The sequence below is a fragment of the Diabrotica undecimpunctata genome, chromosome 10 (assembly GCF_040954645.1).
Source record: "Diabrotica undecimpunctata isolate CICGRU chromosome 10, icDiaUnde3, whole genome shotgun sequence".
NCBI lineage: Eukaryota > Metazoa > Arthropoda > Insecta > Coleoptera > Chrysomelidae > Diabrotica > Diabrotica undecimpunctata.
Genome location: NC_092812.1, coordinates 47,758,653 through 47,786,129, shown reverse-complemented (window position 1 = coordinate 47,786,129; position 27,477 = coordinate 47,758,653). Strand labels below are relative to the sequence as shown.

The 27,477-nt window shown below is 34.3% G+C and overlaps 1 protein-coding gene across 1 annotated transcript; it reads right to left on the bottom strand.

Moving 5' to 3' along the window:
* chn (zinc finger transcriptional factor charlatan) lies at positions 1 to 25,029 on the bottom strand. Its single transcript, XM_072546615.1, has 4 exons — positions 24,841 to 25,029; positions 13,568 to 15,060; positions 6,126 to 6,245; positions 1 to 3,385 (listed from the first exon to the last, which is right to left on the bottom strand). Exons 2-4 carry the CDS (start codon positions 15,022 to 15,024, stop codon positions 2,212 to 2,214), a joined length of 2,751 nt encoding a protein of 916 aa, XP_072402716.1. The 5' UTR covers positions 15,025 to 15,060; positions 24,841 to 25,029; the 3' UTR covers positions 1 to 2,211.
* Between the last annotated feature and the right edge of the window lie 2,448 nt (positions 25,030 to 27,477).

Below are 27,477 nucleotides of genomic sequence, written 5' to 3'. Positions count from 1 at the left end.
GTACCAGGAAAAGGAACGCGGAAGCAGATACTGAACACCAGAAAGATAATAGAAAAAGCGAGAAAACACAACATACCAATGCTGCTCTGATTCGTAGATTACCAAAGGCCCTAGATTCTGTAAAGTAGGATCCCTCTGGAGTATATTGGAAAATATAGGAGTACCTAAAAACCTAGTTGACCTAATAAGAAATCTATATGATAAAAACTCAGCCAAAGTTAAAATGCACGGAATATATTCAGATGCGTTCAAAACAAAGGAAGAAACTAGACAGGGCTGCATACTATCACCATTATTATACAATATATATTCTGAATATATAATGAGAAAAGTACTAGATGAATGGGATGGAGGAATCACTATAGGAGGCAGAAAAATCAGAAACCTGCGATACGTAGATGACACCATCGAAATGATTACCATCACTGAACGGCTAAGCCGGATAAGCGAAGAATTCGGATTTCAGATGCACCAAGTAGCAAATTTCGAAGTGGTAGACAGATTTGTATACTTGGGCTCCCTGATAACCAACAATGGCGATTGCTCATCATAAATCAAACATAGACTAGCAAGGGCCCGAATCGCAACAGCTAAATTGATTAAAATATGGAAAGACCGAACAATAACAAGGAATACTAAGTTCAGGTTGGTCAATGTCCTTATTTTTCCCATTGCTACATACGCAGCTGAACCATGGACTCTCAAAAAGATAGGAGTAAGACCGAAGCCTTCGAAATATGGGTCTATAGAAGAATTCTACGCATGTCCTGGATAGAACCAACCTATCAATTCTGGAAGAGCTTCATATAAAAGACAAGCTATTGAAAAAAGTAAACCGAGCATACCTAATTTACTTCGGGCACATAGCTAGAAAAACGGGGACTATGGAACTATTAGAGTAGAAGGAAAGGTAGAAGGCCGAAGACCAAGAGGAAGATCTCCAACACGATGAGCAGACCAAATGAAGACTCTCTACATCAAGCCGTCCATATGACATAGGACGATAAGAGTGTCACCACGCCCTAACAAGTACTCAAGGAATGAGGAGGAGCTTGTATGGTACACGCATGTACAAAGAATGAACGAAAATAAACTATCGAAACTGGCGGTGCAACAAATCGTAGGAAGAATTTCTCAAAAAGCTCAAGTTTTAGGTCTATAATGCAGACTACGAGAATTGTGGATCTTCTGCGGGCTGCCAGGCATTTGCTGTAACTGAATATAAGGAACGGCAGTATTCAGTAAAAAAGATGTTCCATCGAGAGGTGGAGTTAAAAAACTAGAAGTTATCCAGCCAACCATCTCCCTTATTATCAATATGACTCTAATAGAATGCTTGAGAATAACAACTAGTGACATATAATAAACCAAATCTCATACTAGTTAATAAAGTTAATAGAAAAACAACACTTATTGATGTGGCCATACCTAAAAAGAATAATCTGCATGTAAAATATAAAAAGCATATTGGCAGGTACAGAGATCTTGGAATACAAATAAGAGATAATGGAGAATGGAAAATACCCTGCATGCCTGGTAAGAAATAAATTACTACAGTACCTAGGAGAACGAGGAATAGATGAAACAATAGTTGCTGAGTTATGACTTATTTTCGGAACTTACTTTATGAGACATCTACGTTAAAATAACACAATTTGACAATTTGATAAGCTGAAGGAGTAGAAAATGCACTATTTCTGCAAGAAATGCCATCTGTTCAATCAATTGTTGTTGTTGGATCGAAAGTTGGAAGAGATCTGAGAGAGGACGACTGAATGAAAACTGTGAACCAGAGATCGGTTACACTCAGTATAAACCCAGATTGCCAAAAAAATCTTGAAGTAAAAATATGGAAAAGTGGAGAAGGAAAGTATGCAGGCGCTATTTTTGTTTCACTATGAAGAGGCTCATGGCAAATATTAGTAACTGTTAAAACGAATGATGTATTAGTTAATAAAATTGTAGAATTTACAGTTTTGGTTAAACCGCCATTAGTCTTAAAGATAATTTGAACCTTAACCATTCTCGATATCACATTTATTCTCTTTTACCTTTGTCCCTGAAATACTTTTCTGCTTTAGCTACATGCTTTTCAATTTTATTGTCATTAACTTAAGCTACATTTGTCGTATTATAGTAAAATTAAAGTTTAATAATGAATATTAGGAAAATTCTATGCTTTGGATAGGTAAATAAATTTTATATTTATTTTCAGTTGGGTGGAAATGTTGGTATGATAATTGGCATATGATTATTTATAGCATTACTTGGATGTATAAAAGAATGATCGAAGAACGACATTCCTAACTTATGTGCATTAGACATTGTTGCGTCAGGTACATATACAGTATGTGTGTTGCTAAAGAAGAGACTGGTGTCCTGGGAAGAGCATACAGATTCAGCACTAAGTGCTAAATGCATTGGTTCTTTGGGAAGCACCGTAGGCACAAATTGAGACTTCTGATTCGTATGTACACGGCTGCTGTGGAGCACGGTTTGATATCGATGTTTAAAAGCCATATCACAATGTTCACATTTAAATTTTTTTCGAGTATGCCTCCAATAGTGATGAAGGGCTAGCGTTCCTTTGGTATGAAATTTACTTAAACCAGTGTTTTTACACCATATGCACGCCAGCCCCTTTCTAGTTACCAACTTTGCCACATGTTTATCTACTAACCTATTTACACCTACAATTGAAGTTGACAAGGTTTCTTTCCACCGTCTTAGTTTGATATTAAGATGTCTTACCACTTCGATTTCCTCTGGATCCCAAAACGGTAAAACCAGTTTCTTTGGTTGATTTTGTTTTCTCGCTCTTTTGCTTTGTATCACTGGCGGACCTAAGGTATCTGCTCCTAAAGTTGTATGAATTACCATATGCGCTATGATGGATGATTGATGATCATAAGCTGCATCGCATAAACGACAACGGTATTTTAAATCTGGATCAACATTCTCTTTCGAATGTTCAGTTTTAGCGGGAGATGTTGCAGAATGTCGGTGAGTATATTGATGGGTTTCTAGAGAAAGGTCATCTTCAAACTCGCAACCGCACGTTTGGCAGACGAAAAGGGGAAGCTCCATTTCTTCTCCGTGTTCTTCGTCAACTTGATTGCCAACATCTCCCGCCTCAGGAAAATCCGACTGGATTCGATGGCTAAGATTTATTCTACTCATGTCCTCAGCTACGCGTGGTTCACTCTCTGGCTCCGACCCGTCGCTAGCTTCCATGTAGCTAAAAAGGCGAGCGGCTCCATGCTGCTTTGGTATGTGTTGCTTCCACGTTTTGGCATCGCTTTGAAGAAAACGGTTGCTTTGTTGAAGTAAGGCTGCTGCTGTGGTTAGATCGTGAGTTTTAAGCAGATTCTGCGGTTGGCTACTACTAAAAAATATAAAAATACTTGTAAAAAATTACATAATAAACTAGTAATTAATTTGAAAGTCACAAAAGTTTAAAGCGGTGCTTGCGTGTTCAGTCTATGCGTATACCTAGCGAGTGACAATTTGAAAACTTTAAACTGTTATAATATCTTCATTTCCGTAAATAATATGAAAAATCGCAAGGACGAATCAATTTTGTTTTTAAGAGAAAAACATTCAGTGGATATTTTTAGCCTATAAGGTTAAATCCTCTAGCAAGTGTTAATGTTACCTTTACAATTTTAAATAGGTAGGGGATCAAGTGACACATAATTTTAAGGGAGATACTTTACAGATAGATAGATAGATAGATAGAGATAGATACTTTATAAATATTAAATTTTGTTAAGATTTCAATTGTGGATACGATGAGATTGTTAATCCGTGTTCCCAAATTATATTTTGGGCATTCCACAAGGACATACAGGAGCGTAACACTTAGTGGAGCATTACAGTTACCACATAAAGGTGGGTTAGTGTGATAAATTATATGCCCGTATATAATATGTCCTAGACAAAGTCGAGTAACAACAACTTGATGAGCCCTGTTAAGCATTTGATATTTACATGGTCTTACAGATGTTTTTACTTCACGATTAGTTTCGATGTTTAAACCTCCCAATGATGGTTTTGCCACAAATTTTCGACATTCACTTTTTCACTTAACTCGCAGTTTCACAGTTTTGGATGCGCCTATGTATATGTGCTAGAATTGAAAAATTTTGAAAGTTTTTTGGTAAATGTATATTTTATTAAGGAGTAGTGAGTATCGTATGTTCTGAAAATATTTAAGAATGTGTCGGATTGTGGAAAGCTTATTGTCCAAGGAGAAGAAACTCTTACGAAGCTGGAATATATATTTCATATCTGATATTGTAGAGTAGTAAGTGTTTGACTAACTCTTTCGTAGAATGGTGGTTTCACGTCCCTATTCTTAGTATATAAAGTAAGTTTTTAAAACAATCAGTGAATATGTTATTTTGAATTGGATTGTTCGGATTGGAATTGGCTGCAAATGCATACGTGGGAGTTAAATGCTTTCTTATGGAAAAACTTATAGAATTCTTAAAAGAAAGAAGAAAACATGTATGCTATGAATACCTTTTACAAAACAGAAAGTGGACATGGAGCCCACCTGACGGATATACCAAAAATGACATAGACTATTTTCTCTCAAACAACAAACGAATCTTTGAGGACGTCACATCTATAAACAACGTAACAACTGGTAGTGACCATCTCTAGTTAGAGCGAAAATAAATATGAACATAAAAGAAGAGAGAAAAATGATCTTTAAAAAAACAACAGGATAGACGCCTTCAAGTGGAAGAACAAGGGGAGAGGAATTCCAAAAGGTCTTAGCAAGTTCGAATCAGATCTTTCACATAATCAAGACCAATATATAAACATCAATAAAAACCTTCTCGAAGCCGGTCTACAGGTCGCAAAGAAAACAAGATTTAAAGAAGACAAAATAACGAACGAAACTAAACAACTAATGAAGGAAAGAAAACTACTAGCGAAAAAAAAAACAATACTCAAGTATGAGTTAATAAAACAATTAAAAAAAAAACTAAAACTCTACATAAAAAAATGGAACGAGAACTAACTAGAGCAAGTCATTGAAAACAACAGAGGCTTAACATGTCTAAGACCAACACTGGGTGTTCTAAAAATTATTAAAATTAAAGACACCAATAATAAAGATGAAAAGGACAAATATAAAATAACAAAGATATTCGAAGACTTCTAAAAAACTTGTTTGTACAGCTGGCAAAGCCAGCCTAATGAATCAACAAACGAGAACGTCAAAAAAAAAATAAAAAACATAGAATCAGAGCTCCTACCAAATATAGAGGTATTAGAAATATATAAAGAGCTTTAAAAGAGCTAAAAAATAATAAAGCTCCAGGGCACGACGGTATAATTGTCGAGGTGTTAAAAACAAGCAAGATAGTAACAATCCATATACAAATAGAGCTATTTAATAGATTTCTCCATAATAGAAAAATCCTTAAAGTCTGGAACCAGAGTCTAGTAATACATCTTACACAAGAAAGGGGAAAAATGTGACCTAAATAATTATAGACCTATTTCGTTGCTCAGTAAAGAATACAAACTGTTTATGAGTGTTATTAACAATCGGCTGACTTTCAAAAAGGATAATTACCAACCGGTTGAAGAGACTGGCTTCCGCAAAGAGTATAATATATCAGATCATCTGCTGACAATAAAAACATTGATAGAAAAGGCAAATGAATACCAATATTTATTGCCTTCGTAGATTATGAAAAGGCATTTGGTAATATCGAGATGTAGGTCATAGAACAAGCGATTAATAATTATTGTAGAATAGATTCGAGATATAGGTAACTAATACATCATAACCAAACCATGATAGTATAACTAGACGAAAATACAAATCCCATCCTCATTAATAAGAGAATTGTTAGATAAGACTATGTAATACTGCCAAAGCTTTTTAATCTAGCCGTAGAAGACGTCTTCAAAACTATAAATTGGCCAACATATGCCATCAATGTTAATGGCAATAAGTTAAACCACCTCGGTTTGAATGAATATGACTTCTAAAAATGAATATGACAAAAACAAAATCAATTTGCAACAAAGTTGCAAATAGTATTAAATTATATATAAAAAAAATTAAAGCGTATAAAAATAATAAAATCTTAATGTCTTACCTACAAGGAACGGTGTTCTGATTTGTAATCGAATTGGAAGCAGAGGAGGATGCATTACCATTAAATGTAGTCGTTCTTAGAATGTTACTGCTATTTGTTCTGTTTCTTTGTTCTAGAGGACTGTAATAAATAAATAATTAAAAAATTGACATATTTTGTGCTTACATACAAAAAAATATTTCCCAATAGACCAATTTTGAGAAAATCGCCAAGACGGAATGGTGGGACACGAAAACAATAACAGACTTTTCAGGAACAACGTAAGAAATCTAAGAGAAAAAAGAACTTAAAAGAGTTCTAATCTTCTTAATTTAAACTTAAAAGAGTCCTAATCTGCAATAAAAATGTGGTTTTCCTTTTAGGTGTTTAAAGTTGCCCTCCCCTCCACCCCAAGGGGTGGGTATGCGGAGTCGAGTCTGATGCCATTCAATACATTTTTAAGAAATATTAAAAATGTGTTTTTTGGTTTTTTATTTGGAAGTGTATTAAACACATCATAATTTTCTTAAGGTATCACGGTAAATCTTTTTTTCTCAATATACCACCATCTGTCAACAATTCGAAAAAATGTTCCTTATAAAAGTTACTTTTTTTTTTTGAGAAATTCAAATCTGTAATAAAAAATGGGGGTTCCCGTATAAGATTTCAAAGTTGCTCCCCTCCTAGCTACGAGGTATATCAGGGGGGTCGTGTTTGGTGTTATATTTTTGGTCGATAGATTTTTGAAAAATATTAAACACATATTTTTCAGTTTTTCGATTCGATGTTTAATTCGCGAAATATTCGACCGCCCCGCTTCTTTTAACAAACCCTATATACAGTGTGTCCAATTAAGTCGGCATCATATGCGAAACTTTTTTATTATTAATATTATAAAAGAAAGTTATTCTTTATAAAAAGTTATGCATGGTTTAAAACGTAAGACGCAAGCATCAGATATCATATCAATTTTATAATACGTATGTTAAAAAATATGAATTTCGCTCAAGAGTAAAGTACCTTTATATTTCATAATATCGAAAATTATTATTATGAAAAGTTGTTTGGAATTAAAAACTATGTTTTAGTATGCAATTACATCCTTCTAATTGAAAAAAAAAAATGCAAATTTTTCTCAAATTACCGATAGCCAACATCATTTTTATTTATTACAAATATGAAACTCTTCCGTTCCTATAAAAAATGATAGGCGATTTTTCACAAAACAAAATACATTAAAAATCTAATGACCATTGAAGAATTAATAATCTTTTTTCTATCAAAACTGAAGAGTTTCATATTTGTAATAAATAAAAATTATGTTTAGTACAGGTAATTTTGAGATTTTTTTTCAATTAGAAGAATTAATTACATATTAATACATAGTTTTTAATTCCAAACAACTTTTGAGACAAGGTGAAAAGCTCTTGTTCGTTCGGAAAAATATTCTCATGAGGTTTTTTGCATAATCACTGTTATGAAATACCCCGAAATAAGGTTCAAGAGGTCGCCTTCAAGAGGTCGTCCAGACGAAAATGTTTTAAAATTTTTTAAACAATTTTTTTTAGGTTTTTTGGATCATTATGAACAAAAAACGAAGTTTTCTCTTAAGTTGAACGTTTTCTAGTTATAAATAATTTAATACTGAAAAAACGTAAAATAACTATTTTCAAAGCTCAAAAACGTAAGTAAAAAACATTATTTTTAAAATCACTAAGTGCCTAAATTAAAGTTCAAACTTTCGAACCTCAAAATTTTGGGCTTACTTTATTTTAAAACATTGTTTTTTAATTAAGCGCGTATGGCAGGGTGGGCGCTCATTTGTACAGTGAGAATTTAAACCACCAAAAAGGACCCCTGCACTTTTCTTAGGTTAAATTGGCTGAAACTTTGTAAAGATGATCATACTGATCAAAAGTTATCATTGCGCCAAGACTCAGAAATCAATTGTTTCTGGGTTACAGAGGTTCAAAGTGTTTCTCTCTAATATACACGCCGCAGCCCGAGCGCCCGTCCTGTCATAAGCGCTTCATTAACGATCAAAAAACAACATTTCAAAATAAAATAAGTCCAAAATACTCATTGGGAAATGATAGAACAAGATTTGAACTTCATGTCATTGATAAGTTGTAAAATAATATTTTTTACCTGTTTTAAAGCCTTGAAAATCGTAATTTTGCGTTTTTTTCAGTTTTAAATTGTTTTTTTTTATTTAAACACAAAACCACATCAACCGCGCAGGGTTATTAGTGGATATAACAAATACATGAAATACCTATTACATTAAATAAAATTGAATAACTTGATGTCTTTTAAATAGCTTAACACTGTCGAAATTTTTTTGGTGAGAACTGTCTTGAGATCATCATCTGTGAATCTGTGGGATTTTTTCCTTGAATTGAGGACAATCAAACAGGATGTGTTTCACAGTCAGTGGGTTAGAGCAGCTGGAGCAGATAGGTAGTGGTTCTTTCGTTATTAGGTATTTGTGTGTTAAGGCAGTATGGCCAATTCTTAAACGATTAATAATGACTTGGTTTCTTCTGTTTAAAGGAGTCTCCAGGACATCAGTTATTTTTGGGCAAATTACATTTAATTTAGTACCTAATTTTTCAATTGTTTATAACTCGAAAACGATCAAGTTTACAGAAAAATTATAAGAGACCTATTTTGTTCAGAAAAATAAAAGACGAAGACAACAGGACAAAAAAAATAAAGAGTTGAAAATAAGCACATGGAACATAAGAACTATGCTAGCTCCAAGAAAAATGCTAGAAATAGGAAAAGAACTCAAAAAGTATAAAATAGATATTGCAGCACTGCAAGAATTACGCTAGGAGGGACAAGGACAGATTGATAAACAAGACTTTACAATGTTATATTCAGGAGGAAAGAAGCAAGGGCAAAAAGAGGTGGGATTCATGATACTAAGGCACCTAAGAGAGAAAATTATAAATTTCAAGCCAATATGCGAAAAGATGGCCTATGTTAGAGTTAACAACAAACCATTTAATATATCAGTCTTGAACTTATACGCCCCCACAGAAACAATCAATGCAGACGAAAAAGAAATCTTTTATGAAAGGGTCGAAGAGGAGATAGAAAAAATACCCAAAGAAGATGTCATATTTGTACTAGGAGACCTCAATGCCCAGATCGGAAAAAAGGACTTTTTACAACAAATTGCAGGAAAGCGTACAATACACGAAAACACGAATGACAATGGGCAAAGACTGTGTAACCTAGCAACAAGAACAAATTTGTTAATAAGCTCAACAAAATTTGAACACCCTAAAATACATAAGGTAACATGGAAGTCACCAGATCGGAAAACATATAGTCAAATTGATAACATAATGATTAATAAATGAAAACAATCGTCAATAAAAGATGTAGGAACATTTAGAGGTGCGTGTGCAGATTCAGACCACTACATGGTCACATGTACCATATAAGACAAAAAGTTAAAATTGAAACAAAACAGAAAAACCAATATGAAAAGTGGAATGTCAATAAAATGAGTAATGAAGAAGTAAGAAAAAAATATGAAGAGACAGTAAAAGTTCAAATAAAAGAGAAGTATATAAAAGATATAATCACAGAATGGGAGACGATCAAAAAATCAATAGAAGAAGGTGCAAATATGCAGGTAGGTAAAAGTCAGGCTAAAACAAAAAACGGATGGTATAACCAAGAATATAGAGAAATAACAGAAAAAAAGTGCATGTCAGAAATAAATGGCTAAGAACAGATAAAGAGGAAGACAGAGAAGAATATGAAAAATTAAGAAGGAATGCTAAGAAAGTGAAGGCAAAATAAAAGAAGATGGGTAGACGAAAAAAGCAGGAAATATAGCAGGAAAGAACAAAAAGAAATACGAAAAATTTTTACAAAAAGATTAAAGAACAAAACAAAAAATACAAAGGCAAAACAAACGGAATAAAAAATAGAGAGGGAACAGTAATAGACGATCAAGAATACAAGCAAGTATGGAGGGATTACTACAGAGAGCTCTTGACGGAGGAAACAACAGGAGAAGAAATGCATAACCAGGAGGAAACGGTGCACTAAGAAGAAGCAGACGAAGTAGATGAAGTAGACATCGAAATTTCAAAAGAACCAATATTAGAGGAATTGGATGAAGTAATACAGAGAAGCAAAAAATGGAAAGCCCCTGGTAAAGATGGAATTAATGGAACTAATAAAATACGGAGGAAGGGAACTGAGCGGAAAAATACTGGCACTATTGAAAAATATATAGAAAGAAGAGAAAATGCCAGGGAACTGGGAGGTAGGGCAGGTCATAACAATACATAAAAAGGGAGACCAACAAATCTGTGAAAATTATAGAGGAATAACGTTACTAAATATAACATATAAAATATTGACATCAATAATAAAAAGGAGATTATCAAAGATCACAAAGAAGAGAGTAGGACAGTACCAATGTGGATTCAAAGAAGGAAGATCTACAATAGAATTGGAAATGTTATTCATAGACTTAAAACAGGCATTTGATTCAATTAAAAGGAACGGATTAATGATAGCACTTAAAAAATTAAAAATTCCACATAAACTCAAGAATATTAATAGAAATGACAATGAGAACTACAAAAATAAGCATAAAGCCACAAAGAGGAGAGACAGAGGAATGGAGGAAAGGAGATGCCTTATCAACAATGTTATTTAATCTAGCATTAGAATATGTAATACGAAATATAAATCTCTAAATAAGGAAATCTCAGAACAAGAGGTGGTCAAATAATTGCATATGCAGACTATATTGCTATTATTGCAAAGAACTGGAAAACAATGAAAGAAATGCTAGAAGAAATAAGAGAGAAAGGGGAGATAATCGGACTAAGATTAAATCAAGAAAAGACAAAAATATTAAGATTAGGGAAAAAGCCAATGAAAGAAAAAATCAAAATAGGAAGTCGTGAGTTTGAAGAAGTAGAATACTTCAAATACCTAGGAGTTACAATAAGCTAATCCAGAGAAAGGAAGTCCGAAATAAAAGAAAAAATATTAGCAGCGAATAAAGCTTATTTTGCAACCAAAAGATATACTTAAAAGCAAAACACTGACTAAGAAAACTAAGATGAACATTTATAACACCATAATTAGGCCAATATTATTATATGCAGGAGAAACAATGACGATGGTTAAAAAAGATGAAGAAGACTTAGGAATAGCAGAGAGAAAGATTATGAGAAGGACTTAAGGAAGACATCGTGATTAAAATAAATCAATGCAGAGTTAGATGGTTAGGTCACATTTGGCGAGCAGGAGATGAGGCAGTGACATACGGAATGATAGAATGGAATCCAGGAGGAAAAAAGAGAAGGGGAAGACCAAGATCAAAGTGGCTGCAAGAAGTTGAAGAGGACCTCCAAAGGGCAGGAGTCAGAGAATGGAGAGGAAAAACTAGATAAGATAAGGAGATAACATAAACAAAAGAGACTGATCCACCCAAGAAATAGGATCTAGAAAGCATTCGTGGTTTGACCCCACGCTGGGGTGTATAACCATTATACATATAATATATATATATATATATATATATATATATATATATATATATATATATATATATATATATATATATATATATATATATATATATTTGGATAAATTTTCGCGGTCAGATGAATAAAAATTACTAAGTTCTCTGGAAGAACTGCGTTAAGAATTGAAAACTCGACGTTTCGGCACCCATTTTGGAGCCATTATCAAGAGTGATACGGTTCCGTTCGAGTTCGGGGTCTCAATCTGCCTACTCCCCTCACTCGTGACGTACCAGTATCTTGTTCTGTATAAATACAAGAACCGTCAAACGGCACTGAGCTCTCAATCTGCCTACTCCTCAGTAGCCTTAGTGCCCGTCACTCGACAGACTTTTTCAAAATCTCGCAGGGACTAAAGCAGGGAGATGGGCTGGCACCAACATTGTTTAACCTGGCACTGGAGTATGCGGTTAGGCAAATGCAAACTGGACGAGAAAACTTACTGACCAATAAAACGGTTCAACTGGCTGCCTACGCCGATGATATTAATATTATGAGTAGAACATCAACAGGAGCACAGGAAGCATACGCAGAGTTAAAAACACAAACGAAAAGGCTAGGTCTGGAAATTAACACAGAAAAAACAAAAATAATGGTACAGACGAGAAGAAATATAATCCCACAAAACATTATGCATGAAGATGACATTGAAACGGTTGGAAAGTTTACATACCTGGGAGTAGAAATATATGCCGATGGAGCAGAGGATGGAGAAATACGAAAAAGGATAACGCAGGCAAACAAAGCTTATTTTGCCCTCTCCCATATATTTCGGTCTAAAAGTGTCCACCGAAATACAAAGATGAGAATCTATAAAACTTTAATTCGGCCAATAGCATGTTATGGCAGCGAAGCATGGGTCCTGAAAGAAACATCCAAAAACAAACTCGACACATTCGAAAGAAAAGTACTGAGGAGAATACTAGGACCTGTGAGGGAAAACGGAATCTTCAGAATTCGATATAACAACGAGCTCTATCAACTGTATAAGGAAACACCCCTGTCAGACTTCATTAGAATACAAAGATTGCAGTGGGCCGGACATGTGATACGAATGGGAGAGGATAGGCTACCAAAACGAGCACTGAACGCCAGAATGCAGGGAAAGAGACCAGTTGGAAAGCCAAGAAAGCGCTGGGAAGACACAGTAAGCAGCGACGCACAAGCACTTTTAGGAGTCCGTGTATGGAGAAGAGCAGCCACAGACAGACAAGGGTGGAGGCAAAAAATAAAGGAGGCCAAGGCTCATTTTGGGCTGTAGTGGCGTAGAAGAAGAAGAATTAGGTAGACATTAATTTTGCAATGTAGTAAACTTTTAATATATGTTCAAATTTAGTTGTACATAGCTTGAATGAAACAAATTATTGGGACGATTAGACATTTCTAACGTTTTTTGTTTTGTTTTTTAAGATGTTCCTGATTACATAAAATCTAAAGTATTGTATACAGTTGAACTCGTATTAAAGTGGAGATTTCAATAAAGGTACAATATACAGTGTGTTGTATTTAAAAAACCAAAGTGTCTAATGATATCAGAAAAACAGTGCAAAGTTACAAACATCAAATTTCAAATCTTCAGATTGCAAAATAGGTGTATCACTGTTTTTGTGTAATTCGGACCATACATTTATGAGATAATTAGGCGTTTCCAGACTTTTGGTCCACTCTGTATATATATATATATATATATATATATATATATATATATAAATATATATATTTATATACATATATATATAATATATATATTATATATATATATATTAAGTATTTATATTAATTATTATATTTAACTATCTAACTTACTCTAAGGTAGTTCTGGGAATAAATAAACTATCTTTTTCTTTTTAAGGAAAAAATAAAAAAAAAAAAAAAATAATTAACCCATATACTTACTGCTGCTCCTGTTGGTGTGCCGACAACTGCGTTAAATCATCAGCCAGATAATTGCATTTGCTGCATGCTCTCTTATTGTGCACTTTCAAAACATGAGTGGCCAGTCGCTCGGATCTAGCAGCTTTGTAGTCACACAAACCACACACAAACGGTTTCAAATGTGTGTTCATATGTCTTTTAAGGCACCAATTGTCGACACCGCTCCATGAACAGTAGCAGCAAGTGAATCGTTTTTCTCCTTTTTTCTTTCCGTTACTTCGGGAAAGGTTTCCGGTTTTCACGTTCGTTTTTAGGTCGGATTGTTGGACTCTCGTATTCATTTGAGGAGCTCTTGACATGTTATTAAAGCCAGGAATAGATAGAGAGCTTATCGTTGATAAATCACTGGATTGATTCGTTATATTGGAATTATATTTTTGATAGTAGGACATTCCGGAGGCATTTTTAGGTGGATGTCGTCTAATCCTGTTTAGATCATAGGGATGATCTCTATGCATTCTTAAGAAGTGTTTCTTTACATGGTCTGCCCTGTTGAACTGTTTTTGACAGACGTAGCACTGAAAAGGTTTCTCTTCTCTGTGGATATTTTCATGCCTAGTAAACAAATCTCTTCGATCTGTAGCATACGGACAAAAAGTACAACTGTATCGTTTAGATGTATTACTATTTTGTTCGGCAGTAGCGGAGGAAGGATTATTCATTGTTTGGGAAGCATTTGATATTGTAGAAGAACTGTTCATTGACTGACTATGATAGTCCTCACTCTGCACGGTACTCGGTGCAGAATTTTTATTGCAATTACTTTCTAATTTGTTCTTCAATTTTTGTAAATATTTAACAATCTCTTGAAGTACGGGATTATCTTTGGTAAACGTATCGCATGATTCGTCGGTGTTGATATTATGTTGCCTATTTAGATGTATTCTTACACATCTAGCCCAAGCGCTTTCATACGGGCATTGAGGACAATGGAAAGCCCTAAGTGTAGAATGCGTTCCTAACCAATGCTCAGCCACTCGAAGAAGATATCCTACACAGTCACATTCAGAACATCTATACAACTTTTGTGCAGGGTTGTATGTGGCAATCTTCGACTCCGTCCATTGCAAATTCTCTTCGCTCGATATCCATTTATCCTCATAAGCAGTATTCAATATTGTTCCAGTATTAGGTTTATGACATTGAAAGTTAGGATTTAATATACCACTTGGGGGAAAACCATTTTGCATAAGAGCAGCTAACCCGAAAGCGGTTAAATGTTCATCGGGTTTTAGTATAGGGTTTTCTACTTCATATTCTATAGGTGTTAGACCTCTATCTGTGCTTGTCGAAGCTAACCTTTCGTTGGCACTAAGATCTGGCAATCCATCTTCTCCATACAATTTTCTTGTAATCTCTTTGAACATGTCCTCATAACAGTCGATAGCACTGCCTGTCATGGGCATTGCCACTTCCATAGTGACGAAACCCTCTCACAGAGGAGGGTTTAGGACCTAAAATTAATAAATTATCCCCATTAATGAGAAATTCTAGACACAATAAAATATATCGAAAAAATATTTTTTTGTTACAAAAACCTGGATAATGTGTCTTTACACTCCAAGGATATGTTCGTGTGAGCGAAATTATTATATAAGGTTTTTCTTCCCGAACTTAATCAGTGAAATAAAGTTAAGGATTCTAAGAAGACAATAAAAACTTATAGGCAATTTTACTCCAACATAGTGTAGAACGCATAAAAAAAGAGGTCAGATCTGTTTTACTTGGAAAGGCCAAAATGTGAATTTCCAGAGCCTTAAAACTGGAATTTATCTACGAAAGAAAACAACCCCTACAAAAAAATTTGGTTCACCTAATTAGGAGAGTGTCACACTAGTATGGTTGCGAGTTCATCGTAAAATACATGGCAACGAAAAATCTGATGAACTTCATAAAGGGAAGGCTATAAAATACTTCGGTCCAGTGCCTGACTTGCGAGTACCAAAAAACAATTTCCGCTATTGGAAAAGAGCCTGGATTCGAATATGATAACTTCCTCTGGGAAAGAATGCCCGATCAAGCACATGGCCAATGTATATTAGACAGAAATGCGTTAATAGGGCTAACGTATGGCGTAAAACAAGCAGGAATTAGCCCAGAATCCTAAAAAGCCTTCTTTCTGAACATGCGCCATTAAAGAGACAGCTTCATATAATGGGGCGCTTTCATGGATACTTAAGCTGCAAACTTTATGGCAAGAAACAGTCAATCATATTTTCAATGACTGCTAGGTATTAGATCGTTGGATTCAATCACTTTTTAGGAACTACGCGCCAGATGTTGGGTGTCTCTCTGAGAGACCGAATCCCAAACGAAGAAATACGTCGTAGAACAAAAACAACAGACACTATCGAAAAAAAGACAAGAAGCAATACGGAGCAGAGGACGCCCACCAACTAGATGGACTGACGACCTTAAGCGTGTTAGCAATAAGTGGATGCAAGCCGCACAAGACAAAGACAGACAGAAAGAGCTGAGGGAGACCTATGTCCAGCAGTGGACACATACAGGTTGATGATGATGATGAATCATTAATTGGATCTGTACAAGCCGGTACAGGTTTCGAGAATTCTGGAATAGGCATCAAGAATGAATAAAAAATGTACAAGTCATTTGGCTCTACACCGGTCCATACCAGATGGCTTCCAAAAAAAATCCAAAGAAACCTTGCAACCTGGACTGATTATAAGTTGACGATCAATGGAAATAAAAAAACGACTTTGGATTAGCGATACAATAAAAACAGCAACTTGAAATGCCAGAGGAATACCTTCTAAAAAATTGAATTGAAAAAAGGCATTGAAAGAAATGAAAATAGATTTTGCAACAATAATCAAAACTAAAAAGAAACTGAAAGAAAGCCAATAAATCGGAGACTATATAGTAATATGTAGTGGGGTAAAGAAATAAGAGAGAGCTAATAAAGAAACAGAACACAACTATGTACCAGAAGAAAAAAAAAAAGATTAATAAAATTTCTTTGATGACTAGCTCATATTAATGAGAGACTTAGCAATACATCGCTTTAAAAAATCGTTGGTCCATATTTCTCTTCAATCAAAATGGCAAACTTTTTAGAGATTTTCTAGTTTTTAATAATCTCAAAACAACGAACGGTCTCTCCAGAAAACGAGATATTAATAACTGTATTTGGACAGTTCGTCGACTAAGTTTTATAATAGATTATGCAATCGTAAACAAATAAGTAGCAGGGCACTTCACAATGACACTAAAGAAGCAAAATAGTTCTGCTAGCAAAACGGAGGAGGAAGAAAAATGTTTGTTCAACACTGTTAACATTAAAAGGTTTTGAAATGACCACAGTACAGTAATCAAATTTGAACCAATAAACTGAATGGAAAAAGATCTGAAGTTTTGAAATCTAAAGAGATATAAAGTAAGGGAATAACTTAAGTTAACTGTTATAATAATACAAGTAGACACAATAGTACGCAGGCGACCAAATTCTTTTATAAAACAGCTACGAAAAACTGAAGAGACAGACAGATATTTAGACACATGAGATAGAAGATAGAAAATATGAAGATTGAAATTAAAGAAGAGAAGAGGAATATACTTATAATAAATAATAAAAACAAAACAATCAAAAACAAAAAGAAGGGTTTGAAGATAGTAAAAACATATGATTATATAGGGAATATAATTTCTAATGATGCAATGCCTCATATCTTCTATGCTATGGCATGCTGAACGAGCCATACAGCCTGCAGTCAACTCCTCGAGGTATGAGCGGGAACGGAAAGTGTATTAATACTAATACATAAAGACCACAACGGCGATGAAGGGGGATAAAAAAATTTGAAGGTGACAGCCCGTCTTTTAGGCATAGTATAGAAGCATAGAAATCGAATAACTGCCGGTATAAGTAGTTTCTTCCTACTAGTCCTCCAGCTCCAGTCCTATCGACTAGTTAGTAGAAGTAAGGGCAACTTCTTGTCCTAGAGAGGAGAAATTACCTCTAAAGGCGGATGAATCGAGAATGATCAACGGCTTGGATATGCGGAAAGCAACAGGAAACTACCGCATTAAAGATCTGTAAGATATCACTAGAATAGTCATCATGGCAATCACAAGAAACGTAAATAACACTGATGACGGTAATCGGAATCCGAGATCCTGCAGGAGAGACATAAACCACGAGCATCACAGTGCCTCTAAAGTCGTCAGCAAGCGAAATTCCTGTGATATGCTGAAGAAAACACCTATACAATCTGTAATTCAACTCAAAATGCACAAAAGAATGGGCACGTGATATGTACGAAGTCTATATCAACAAGGAAAGCTCATAACCTGATACAAGAAATGCAACGCTTAAAGATAGACGTCCTTGGATGTAGTGAAGTTCGATGCCCTAACAGCAGCAGAAGTGTAGTAGACAATGGAGTAGCTATTGTTATCAACAAATAAACGGAAAGATCAGTCAAAGGGTTTATACAGATAACGAATAGAATTGCACTTATGAAATTAAACGCCTTGTCGTGCAATATAAACATCATTACAGCATAAGCACCGACATCTGATAGCACAGAGGAAGAAATAGACAGCTTTTACAATAAATTAGACAAAACACTAAAAGAAACCAAAAAAAAAGTTAACATTATTTTAGGCGACTTCAATGAGAAGGTAGAGTAGGGAAGAGATGGAGATGGCTAGTTCAGTTTTGCATGGATAACGAACTCATTATCAAGAACACATAGTAAAAACTACCAGTACGAAGAATATACACCTGGAAAGCCCATCGAGATGATGGTGAGAACATAGTAAGAAACCAGATTGACTACATCATTATAAACCAAAGATTCCGTAACGCCATAGTATCGACTAAAGCTTATCCAGGGGCAGATATAGCAAGTGACCACAACATTGTTTTAGCAGACATGAAACTCAAACTAAAGAAAATAAAAATAGCCACCAAAACACGTAGAATTAATTTAAGAAGACTAAAAGATGCTGATCTCTGCCAACAGATCAAATAACAAATACACAGGGAAGTCCAGAAAGTAGAAAGACGACTAGAGGGCGATACATCCCCTAGAAACCCTATAAATTCATTGATATCGGAATGGAAGAAATAGAAGAATAAAAACGAACAACAATACAAAAACGTAAATAAAACAATCAAACAAAAATCAACGAAGCGAAGGCATTATGGCAGGAAAAAATGCGCAGTAATAGAACAATTAGAAACACAGGATGACAGCTTTAACATATACAGAAAATTTAAATAAATAGCTGGCATATACAATAGAGGCAATAGAACCAAGAGATAGAAATGGATCTACAATTATAAAAGGGGAAATTGAAAAAGCACTAAAACGTATAAACATTATAAAGCCGTGGGACCGGATAAAATACCTACAGAAATCTTAATACTACCGAGAACCACATTGATATACTAGTAGAATAATTATTCAATGAAATTTACTATACCGGAGAAATTCCGAAAGAATGGCTAATATCTGAGTTCATTCCAATACCCAAAAAACTCAATGCAATAAAATGTGAAGAACATAGAACGATCAGCTTGATAAACCATAATTCAAAAGTCTTCTTGCGAGTGATACATGAATGGGTCTACAAAAATTGGACAATAAAATATCAGGAAACCTGGGATTTAGAAAAGACTTTGGCACTAGAGAGGCATTATTTACTATACAAACATTCATAGAAGGCTGTCGAGATGACAACTATGACGTATTCATATGTCTAATTAATTTTGAGAAAGCCTTCGATAAAATACAACACAGAAGGCTGGCAAATATATTACGGAACACAGAAATATATGATCAGAATGTAAGAATCATTACAAGTTTATAACGATATTAGGAACGATATAACGATATTGCAAGGAAAAATAGAAGGAAAACGGAATCCAGGCCGTAGAAGAATGTCATGGTTGCGTAATTTGAGAGAGTGGTTTGGCTGTACTACTAATGAACTCTTTAGGTCAGCTGTAAACAAGGTCAGGATAGCCTTGATGATTTCCAATCTCCGACAGGAGTGGCACAAGAAGAAGAAAAACTATATTAGAAAGCCATAATATGAGTAGACCAATAAAAATCTAAAGAGATACCTACAAGAAGAGGATTATGACAAGGATATGTACTATCCCCTCTACTTTTAAATATGTGCTCAGAAGAGATGTTTAAAGAGGCACTAGAAGACATCAATGACGGTATATCAATTAACAGAATACTAGTGAATAATCTCAGATATGCAGACGATATAATACTCCTTGCGTACAGTAAAGAGGGGCTGCAAATTTTGGTTGAACCCACTACGCAATACTGCGAGAGGTATGCAATGGCTCTGAACACAAAAAAAAACAAAAATCATGATTGTCAGTAAGAACAAGATTGAAGATGAAACAGTATACGTTAAAGGAAAATCGTTAGAGAAAGTATCCGGTTATAATTACTTGGGATGTGAGCTAAATGAACAATGGGACCGCAGTCCTGAAATAAAACGACGGACCGAGATAGCCAGAAGCGCTTTCAATAAGATGGAAGCAGTATTATGCAGTGTAACATTGGAAATAGAAATTAATACTAGAGTATTGAGATGCTATAAATTCTCTGCCCTTTTATATAGAGTTGAAGCCTGGACAATTACGGACGCTGACAAAAGACTTGCCAGCTTTGATATGTGGTGTTATCGAAGAATGAGGAAAATATCATGGACACAACACGTAACAAACACGGAAACATTAAAAAAGATGAAAAAAGAAAAATAAATACTTAAGACTATAAAGGAAAGAAAAATGAGCTACTTTAGTCACATATTAAGAAATGAAAAATATGAGTTGATGCGATTGGTTGTACAAGGGAACGTGGAAGGAAAAAGAGGACCAGGGAGACGAAGCACGTCCTGGATGAAAAATTTAACGCAGTGGAGTGGAAAAACAACAATACAACTCTTCAGAGCTGGTGCAGACAGAGTAAAATGGGCCGTGATGAACGCCAATGTCCTTAAAGGATAAGGCACACGAGGAAGAATAATGATGCAAAATTACACTTGGATATAGCAACAAGATGAATTAAATAAAACAAAATTCGGAAATAAAGAACTGAATACACTAAACTTTTTTTAAGACAATAGTTGTCACATCTATTACAGATCCAAGTAAAAAAAAAATAAACGCTACAAAAAAAACACGAAACAAAAAAACAGATATGAACATGAAATATCTTAGAATGATTACTGGAAAAACCAAAATTGATATACAGAAATGAAGAAATTAGACAACAGAACGAGTAATATTAAACTGACTGTTATCGTCATTTGGTATGCAAATTGCACGATTAGAAGATTAATACCACCACATGTGAAACTAGGCTGATGGGGTTTTTTAGGCAGTTGGTTTTTCTTAATAGATAAAGGTAAAAACAATATAGAGGTAATATTAAGAAATTTTTAATTTACAATTTCCATCCCTTTCCTACACCGTATTATTTACGTAATTATCTCTCCCATAGATCACCCGGGAACATTTTCTAAAACAGTCTAGTTTTTCTCTTGGTCGGGAAAAAAAATAGTATTTGTGTTATAGTAAATAAAAAAAAGACTACAATTCTGTGTATAGTGTTAACTAAAAGTCTTTCGGGATTCGTTCCAGTGAAACGATCTAATAAATGTGCCCTAAATGTGTAGAACAAGAAAACATAAGGCAACTTGGAGACATCCATCTGGCAGTGAACATCAAATTAATCACGTTTTAGCAACCAAAGAGTTAGTACAAAAAACTCTGGATACGAGATATTATAGAGGGGCAAACGCGAACATGAACCACTTTCTGATAATAATAAAAATGAGCGCAATCAAATGGAAAAATAAGATATCAAGCCAAAAACAACTCTAATAAATTGAACCTAGAAGCATTAGAAGAGACTGAAATAAGAGAAATTTGAACAACAGATGAATGGAAATATATCCAGCCTTATGAGTCAACCCACAAATATAAACGAAAGATGGCAATAATTAAAAAGTAAAATAAATGAAACAACAAATGAAGTAATAGGAAAGAAAAAAAACAACAAAAGAAATAAAGACTGGTACGAACAAGATTGCGAAACAGAGAGAACACTAAAACCTTCCGCCAGAATGACATGGATCGACAATCCATCAGAACAAAACAAGGAAAAATAGAAAATAGCGAGAAACAAAGTAAACATATAAAAAGAAGAAAACTTACTGGTTAAATGAAAAGCTAGAGGATATTGAAAAACACAAAAATATAAAATAAAACAATTTTATAATAAGTCAAAGCAACAAAAGATACGCCCAACATTAAAATAAGAGGACTAAAAAACCAAAAAGGAGAAACCGTATTTGAAGATAAACATATCAGCAGACTATGGGAAGAATATTACGAAAAAATGTTATTCACTACGAAGAAATCATACTGCGATGAATAAGTAAGACGAATAGTACAAGATAACGACGAAACAAAAATTCCTATAGGAGAAGAAGTACAAAAAGAAATTAAGAACGTCCGAAACGGAAAAGCAGCAGGAAAAGAGAAAATAGCAGCGGAACTAATAAAATACGGAGGAAGAGAGTAACATAAAAAATAAACAAGCTAATACAACAAATGTGGACACAAAACACACTACCAGATGATTGGAACAAAGGTATTATAGTACCTATCTATAAAGAAGGAGATTGGGAGGAGTGCGAGAACTACAGAGCAATAACCCTAAGGAGATAAAACGGAGATCAACTCTATTAAATACGACATACAAAATTCTAGCAAACATACTAAACATGACACTTAAATCATACGCTGAACGAATATTGGGAGAATATGAGAACGGGTTTAGACCGGGGAGTTCGAGAATTAATTCAATACACGCAGTGGAGCAAATAATTAAAAAATCTAAAGAATACAACAGAGAAATGCACGTAATATTCATAGATTTCAAGAGCGCTTTTGATGCAATTAATTGGACGAAAATGATGGAAGAGCTAGAGCATCTTGGAATCCCAGAAAAATGAAGACATGCTAACAGTGAGTTTAAAGAACACCGAAGCAAAGATAAGTTTCAACGGAACAACTTCTAAGAAGATCAACGTAAACAAAGGCCTGAAACAAGGTGACTCTATCTCGCCGATATTGTTTAACCTGATATTAGAAACAATAATAAGGAGGACAAACTTCGTAAACAAAAACATTATTACAGATCAACTTCAAGTTATAGCATATGCAGATGATCTATTCATCATAGCAAAAACGAAGATGATTTATAAGAGAAATTGAAAAATTAGACAAGGAGGCAAAGAAAATATGGCTAGAGATAAATACAACAAAATACAAGACAATAGGGAAGGACAACACAAAAACCCAGAAATATCTCATAACATAAAAACCACAAATTTGAAACTGTATCCACCTTTAGCGACTTGACAGTAACAATAGGGAAAACCGGAAAAGAGAGAACAGAGGAAAGAATTCTGAAAGGCAAAAAACATATGGAATGAATAGAAACCTGTTGAGAAGCAAGACTCTAAGTAAGAGAACAAAGATGAACCTATATAAGACCTGTTGTTACATATGGAATGGAGATAACGACGATCAAGAAAGAGAAAGCCTAGTGAAATTTGAAAGAAAAATAATAAGAACGATACTGAGTCCCAATGTAACAAGAAAGGGAGAAAGAAAAATGAAAAAAAAAAAAATGCTGAAATTGAAAAAGAAACGGGAGAAAATATAGTCAGATACATAAAATCTCTTCGCTTAGAATGGAGAGGACATATACAGAGACGTCCAGAGACTCAGATATGCTGAGAAGGATATCCAACTGGACAGCACTATGGCCCACGTGTAGAGGAAGTCCTAGAAGAATATGGCTGGATGACATAGAAGATGATATAAGAACAATGAATGTTAAAAGCTGGAAAGTACTGTGCAAGGACAGGAGGAAATGGAAAAAATCACGACAGCAGCAAGCTATAAATGACGTAGAGGAATAATCCACCTCCCCCAAGAATAGGATTTTAAACGCCACGGCGTTAGCTATAATCCCTAGGGATTGTAAAGCTTAATGAATGAATAAATGAAATGTGTAGGAAGCCCCTTGAAAAGATGGAGCAAACTTTCATGCGGGAACAGACAATAAATATCTAAACCCTGAGAAAGGAAAAGGTGGAGTATGCCACAATACACTTATTTTTTGTGTCAAGCATACTTTATAGACACATCGCTAATCAATTATCTGACTCGAAGACCAATAACAATAAATGTAGAAACATATTTATATAGCATTCGCCGATTTTACAGGTCGAGGAAGACAAATAAAACCGTGGATCAAATCGGAATCTAAATCTTTATAGAAATTAACTAAAATATTTTGTCCACATTTTAAGCACTTTGCATGCGAAACTCCCTCTCAATACCGAATACAGTGTGCAACAAACTCAAGTTGGATACTGTTCAATTATATGAATATATTGTTTTGAATGATAAATGATGTATTTTCGAGATATACCTTTTTTTTAACGGTTGGTACTTTCTTTTTAACGACTAGTTCTGTTAATAACGGTAAACAGATCCTATTAAATTCTACTGGGAATTCGCTACGCAATTTGAGTCAAATAAAATGTGTTTGTGGGTAATTTCCAAAAATATGATAACTAAAACGGAAAATGCCACAATAAAAGAGGTGCACGATAATGTTATTAAAGGAAAAGTGTAAAAAACACGACAATGAAACAATTATTGATTGGACTTGTGATAAATAGTAACAGGTGGTCAAATGTTTCAGGTACAATTTTAATAACGCACAACAAACAAGTAAGTTGTAAAATAAATGAATATAAATGGAATGAAAAAATTGAAACGATGGTAAGAATTATATTTAGCTAAAAACTTTTCAATTGCGCCGTAAAAAAGTCTTGTCATTAATGTGTGGATTCCCTATTTATATTAACGAAAGATTAACGTTTTATCGTCTGTGTAATAAACACAATCGGAAAGTAAAGTTATGGCGTTAAAAAGTTGTGTGAGAGATAGGACTGTAATGATCCAAAACAAATAGTTATACAAAAATGACATCTGTCAAGCCTGTCAATTTTTGTGTGCATTGATTTATAGAGCCTCAAAAACATAACATTGCACCTAAAGCCAATAGCAATCCGCGCTACTGTTGTTATTCTTAATATTACCCCTAGTTCCGCCAATGTCACACGGAAGACATATGAAAATATTTAAGACTCACCACGTTGTACAGCATATACAAGCTTTTACAGGACATGACAGCATCTGCGTATGATCGGCGAAAACACACAGATTAACCAGCACTGATATAGCACATTAAATGTAAAAAATATTTGAAGAGATTAATGAGTGAAGAGCGAACGCATGGAACGCTTACTCCTACGATGTCTGACCCACCCAATACTGCGGCACCCACTGCCCGCCTAGGGCTTCCTACCCCCTCCCCCTCTCCCCAAACCACCCCCCTATTGCGCCCGACCAAACCACCCCTGACAGCCACCCACCTAACATCCTATACAGCCCTCGACTCGCGACGTTGCCGTACACCTCTTCCCCTTTTTACGATAAGAAACTACACTTTTGTTTCTCTCTCTCTCGGTGCAACACGTCTCTGTTTGATATGTAAACCTATGCTAATAATATCTGATAGGGATTGGGACAAATCAGCTGACTCTTATTTTTAATGTTCCCGTGTATATAAATAATTCAGGGAATTACCTGTTCTCTCCAGACATTTCGGTTAGACACGAAATCGTATTAACTTTTATATATTTGTTTTCCATATTGACATTTTTTGGATATGTATTAAAATTTTACAGTCTCCGATAAAAGATAAAATAATTACTAAATAATCATCTACACACAGAAAAATTAATACTTTTAGCTTATATTCTCTTCTATGTTTATTTCAATCACATTAATAGCATAATTTTTGATTATTTTTATGGGAATTAACCACAATATCAGGTGAAAATACCTTTAATTTGACGTTTTGATTTCCACTTCGGAAATCGTTCTCAAAATACAAATGAAACAAATTCTTTTGTTTTGTTACCTGGTAATATAAAAAAAATCTTCTAATTTAATTTTCTCTCCCATTCATAATGACAATTCATACTTATATTATTACAATTACAATTATTACATATTATATACAAACATTACCATAAAACTGCCAAAAAAATAGCTCCAGTCAGAAATATATAATAGCATACGTTGTAAGCAAAACTGCCAATGTAATTGTAAATTATTGTTCTTTTAAAAGAACAATATTTCGAAATACTCCAGTGAAATTAAGACCATTGTCAATGCAAATTATTCTTCAGTCAGTCTCTTTCTGTTCGTCATTTTTCTCCTGACTTTCTTGTGCAATCTTCCATCATTTTATATAGCTGGTGCACTTGGTGCAGTAGTAGATGAAGAAAGTCGTACAATTTGAGTTAATAAACCCAAGAAAAAACGTCCTTTTCATCGTCATCAGTGTAGAGAACGATTTGCCTTGATGAAGCACAGTCATCGTCTGAGAATTTTGTTAAGAAGTTGTCTTTAAAACCTGCGTTTTTTGTGAAAGTTTTTCCTGTGCTTCTGATATACTCCATATAGCATTAATAACAGAAAAGCTTTTCTGGTCATTGCTGCCTAGCATTGGTACAAATTTGAACACCTGTAATGTCTATAATAAAATTTTAGAAAGTTCATTAAATCAAAATAATCTTCTAGTCTGTTGGGTTCACGGGTGAACTGATTATGTTCTCCTTTCAGCTGTTTATATCCAGTGTGTTCTAGCTCTGGGCTATGCAGATAATCTCCTTATAGTGGTTAGAGATAAGCATGATAGTATTATTATACAGGGTGTTTCTTTGGGACAGTAACATACGGTAACTGTAAAAAGGGACACTTAGACGATCTCAAAAATCCCATACTTAATGAATTAGTTTATTCATAAAAAAGATACTGGGTGTTTTATCTATTTTGTTAACTTCTTATTTGGTTCATACTCAAACTTCAAGTTACAACTTCAGTTGTTATATTATATTTGTCTCAGGACCAAGTAACCGATGTAGAGCCATACGTTGCCATGTTACCAATTCCAACGGTAACTTAAACATCCTAATTTTTAATAACAGATAATGTAACATATTTGTAAATTTATAAAATTTAAAGGGTTTTCACGCATATATTTTAGTGGCTCATAGCATGTACACTTTGTTACACTGATGATGGGAATTTACATTCCGAAAACGTTCTGTATTTGTGATATAGACCGTTTGGGTATTTTATTTATACCTTTTACTGAAAATTTGAAATAAATTTTTTTTGTGATACATGGTATACAGCCAGCTACAGGAACTTAGTTTCCTAGTGGATTATATCGTTGGTTTTTAATGCATCGCTTTATTTCTTATTTACAGTAGCTCTCAGTGTTTGTTTCCAATTATTGATTTATTTTCTGCATCTCTTTTGCGAGAACACACCCTCTGTAGTGAGCAGGACGCCTATCACTACAATGGAGGCATTTTGGTTCTGCGTTTTTTTGGATTATCACAAACTTTAGTTAAATGCTTTTTTGTACATTTAGCACATCTTGGTTCTTTGGCACTTCATTTAATTAGGCAAAGAGTCCACAAAAAATACATAACTTTAATCAGCGAAGTATCTTGAAAATAAAAAAAACACCGAAAATTTGCAGAAAAATATCTACTCGTATTATCACAACTAAAGTAATTGTTCAAAATGACCACCACCTTGTTGAAGACAAAGTCTTGCTCTCTTTATAATCTGTTTCACTGAATTCCTAATCTCGTTTGGGTTATTTTTCATTTCTTGAAAGGCGTCATGAATCCGTTCAAGAAGTTCT

Excerpts from the sequence above, each read along its gene's own strand:
- chn (XM_072546615.1), bottom strand. The coding sequence starts at position 15,024 with ATGGAAGTGGCAATGCCCATGACAGGCAGTGCTATCGACTGTTATGAG. Across the intron at positions 6,246-13,567 it reads GCACACCAACAGGAGCAGCA|TCCTCTAGAACAAAGAAACA; the intron begins GTAAGTATATGG and ends TATTTATTACAG. Across the intron at positions 3,386-6,125 it reads CAGAACACCGTTCCTTGTAG|TAGTAGCCAACCGCAGAATC; the intron begins GTAAGACATTAA and ends TATATTTTTTAG.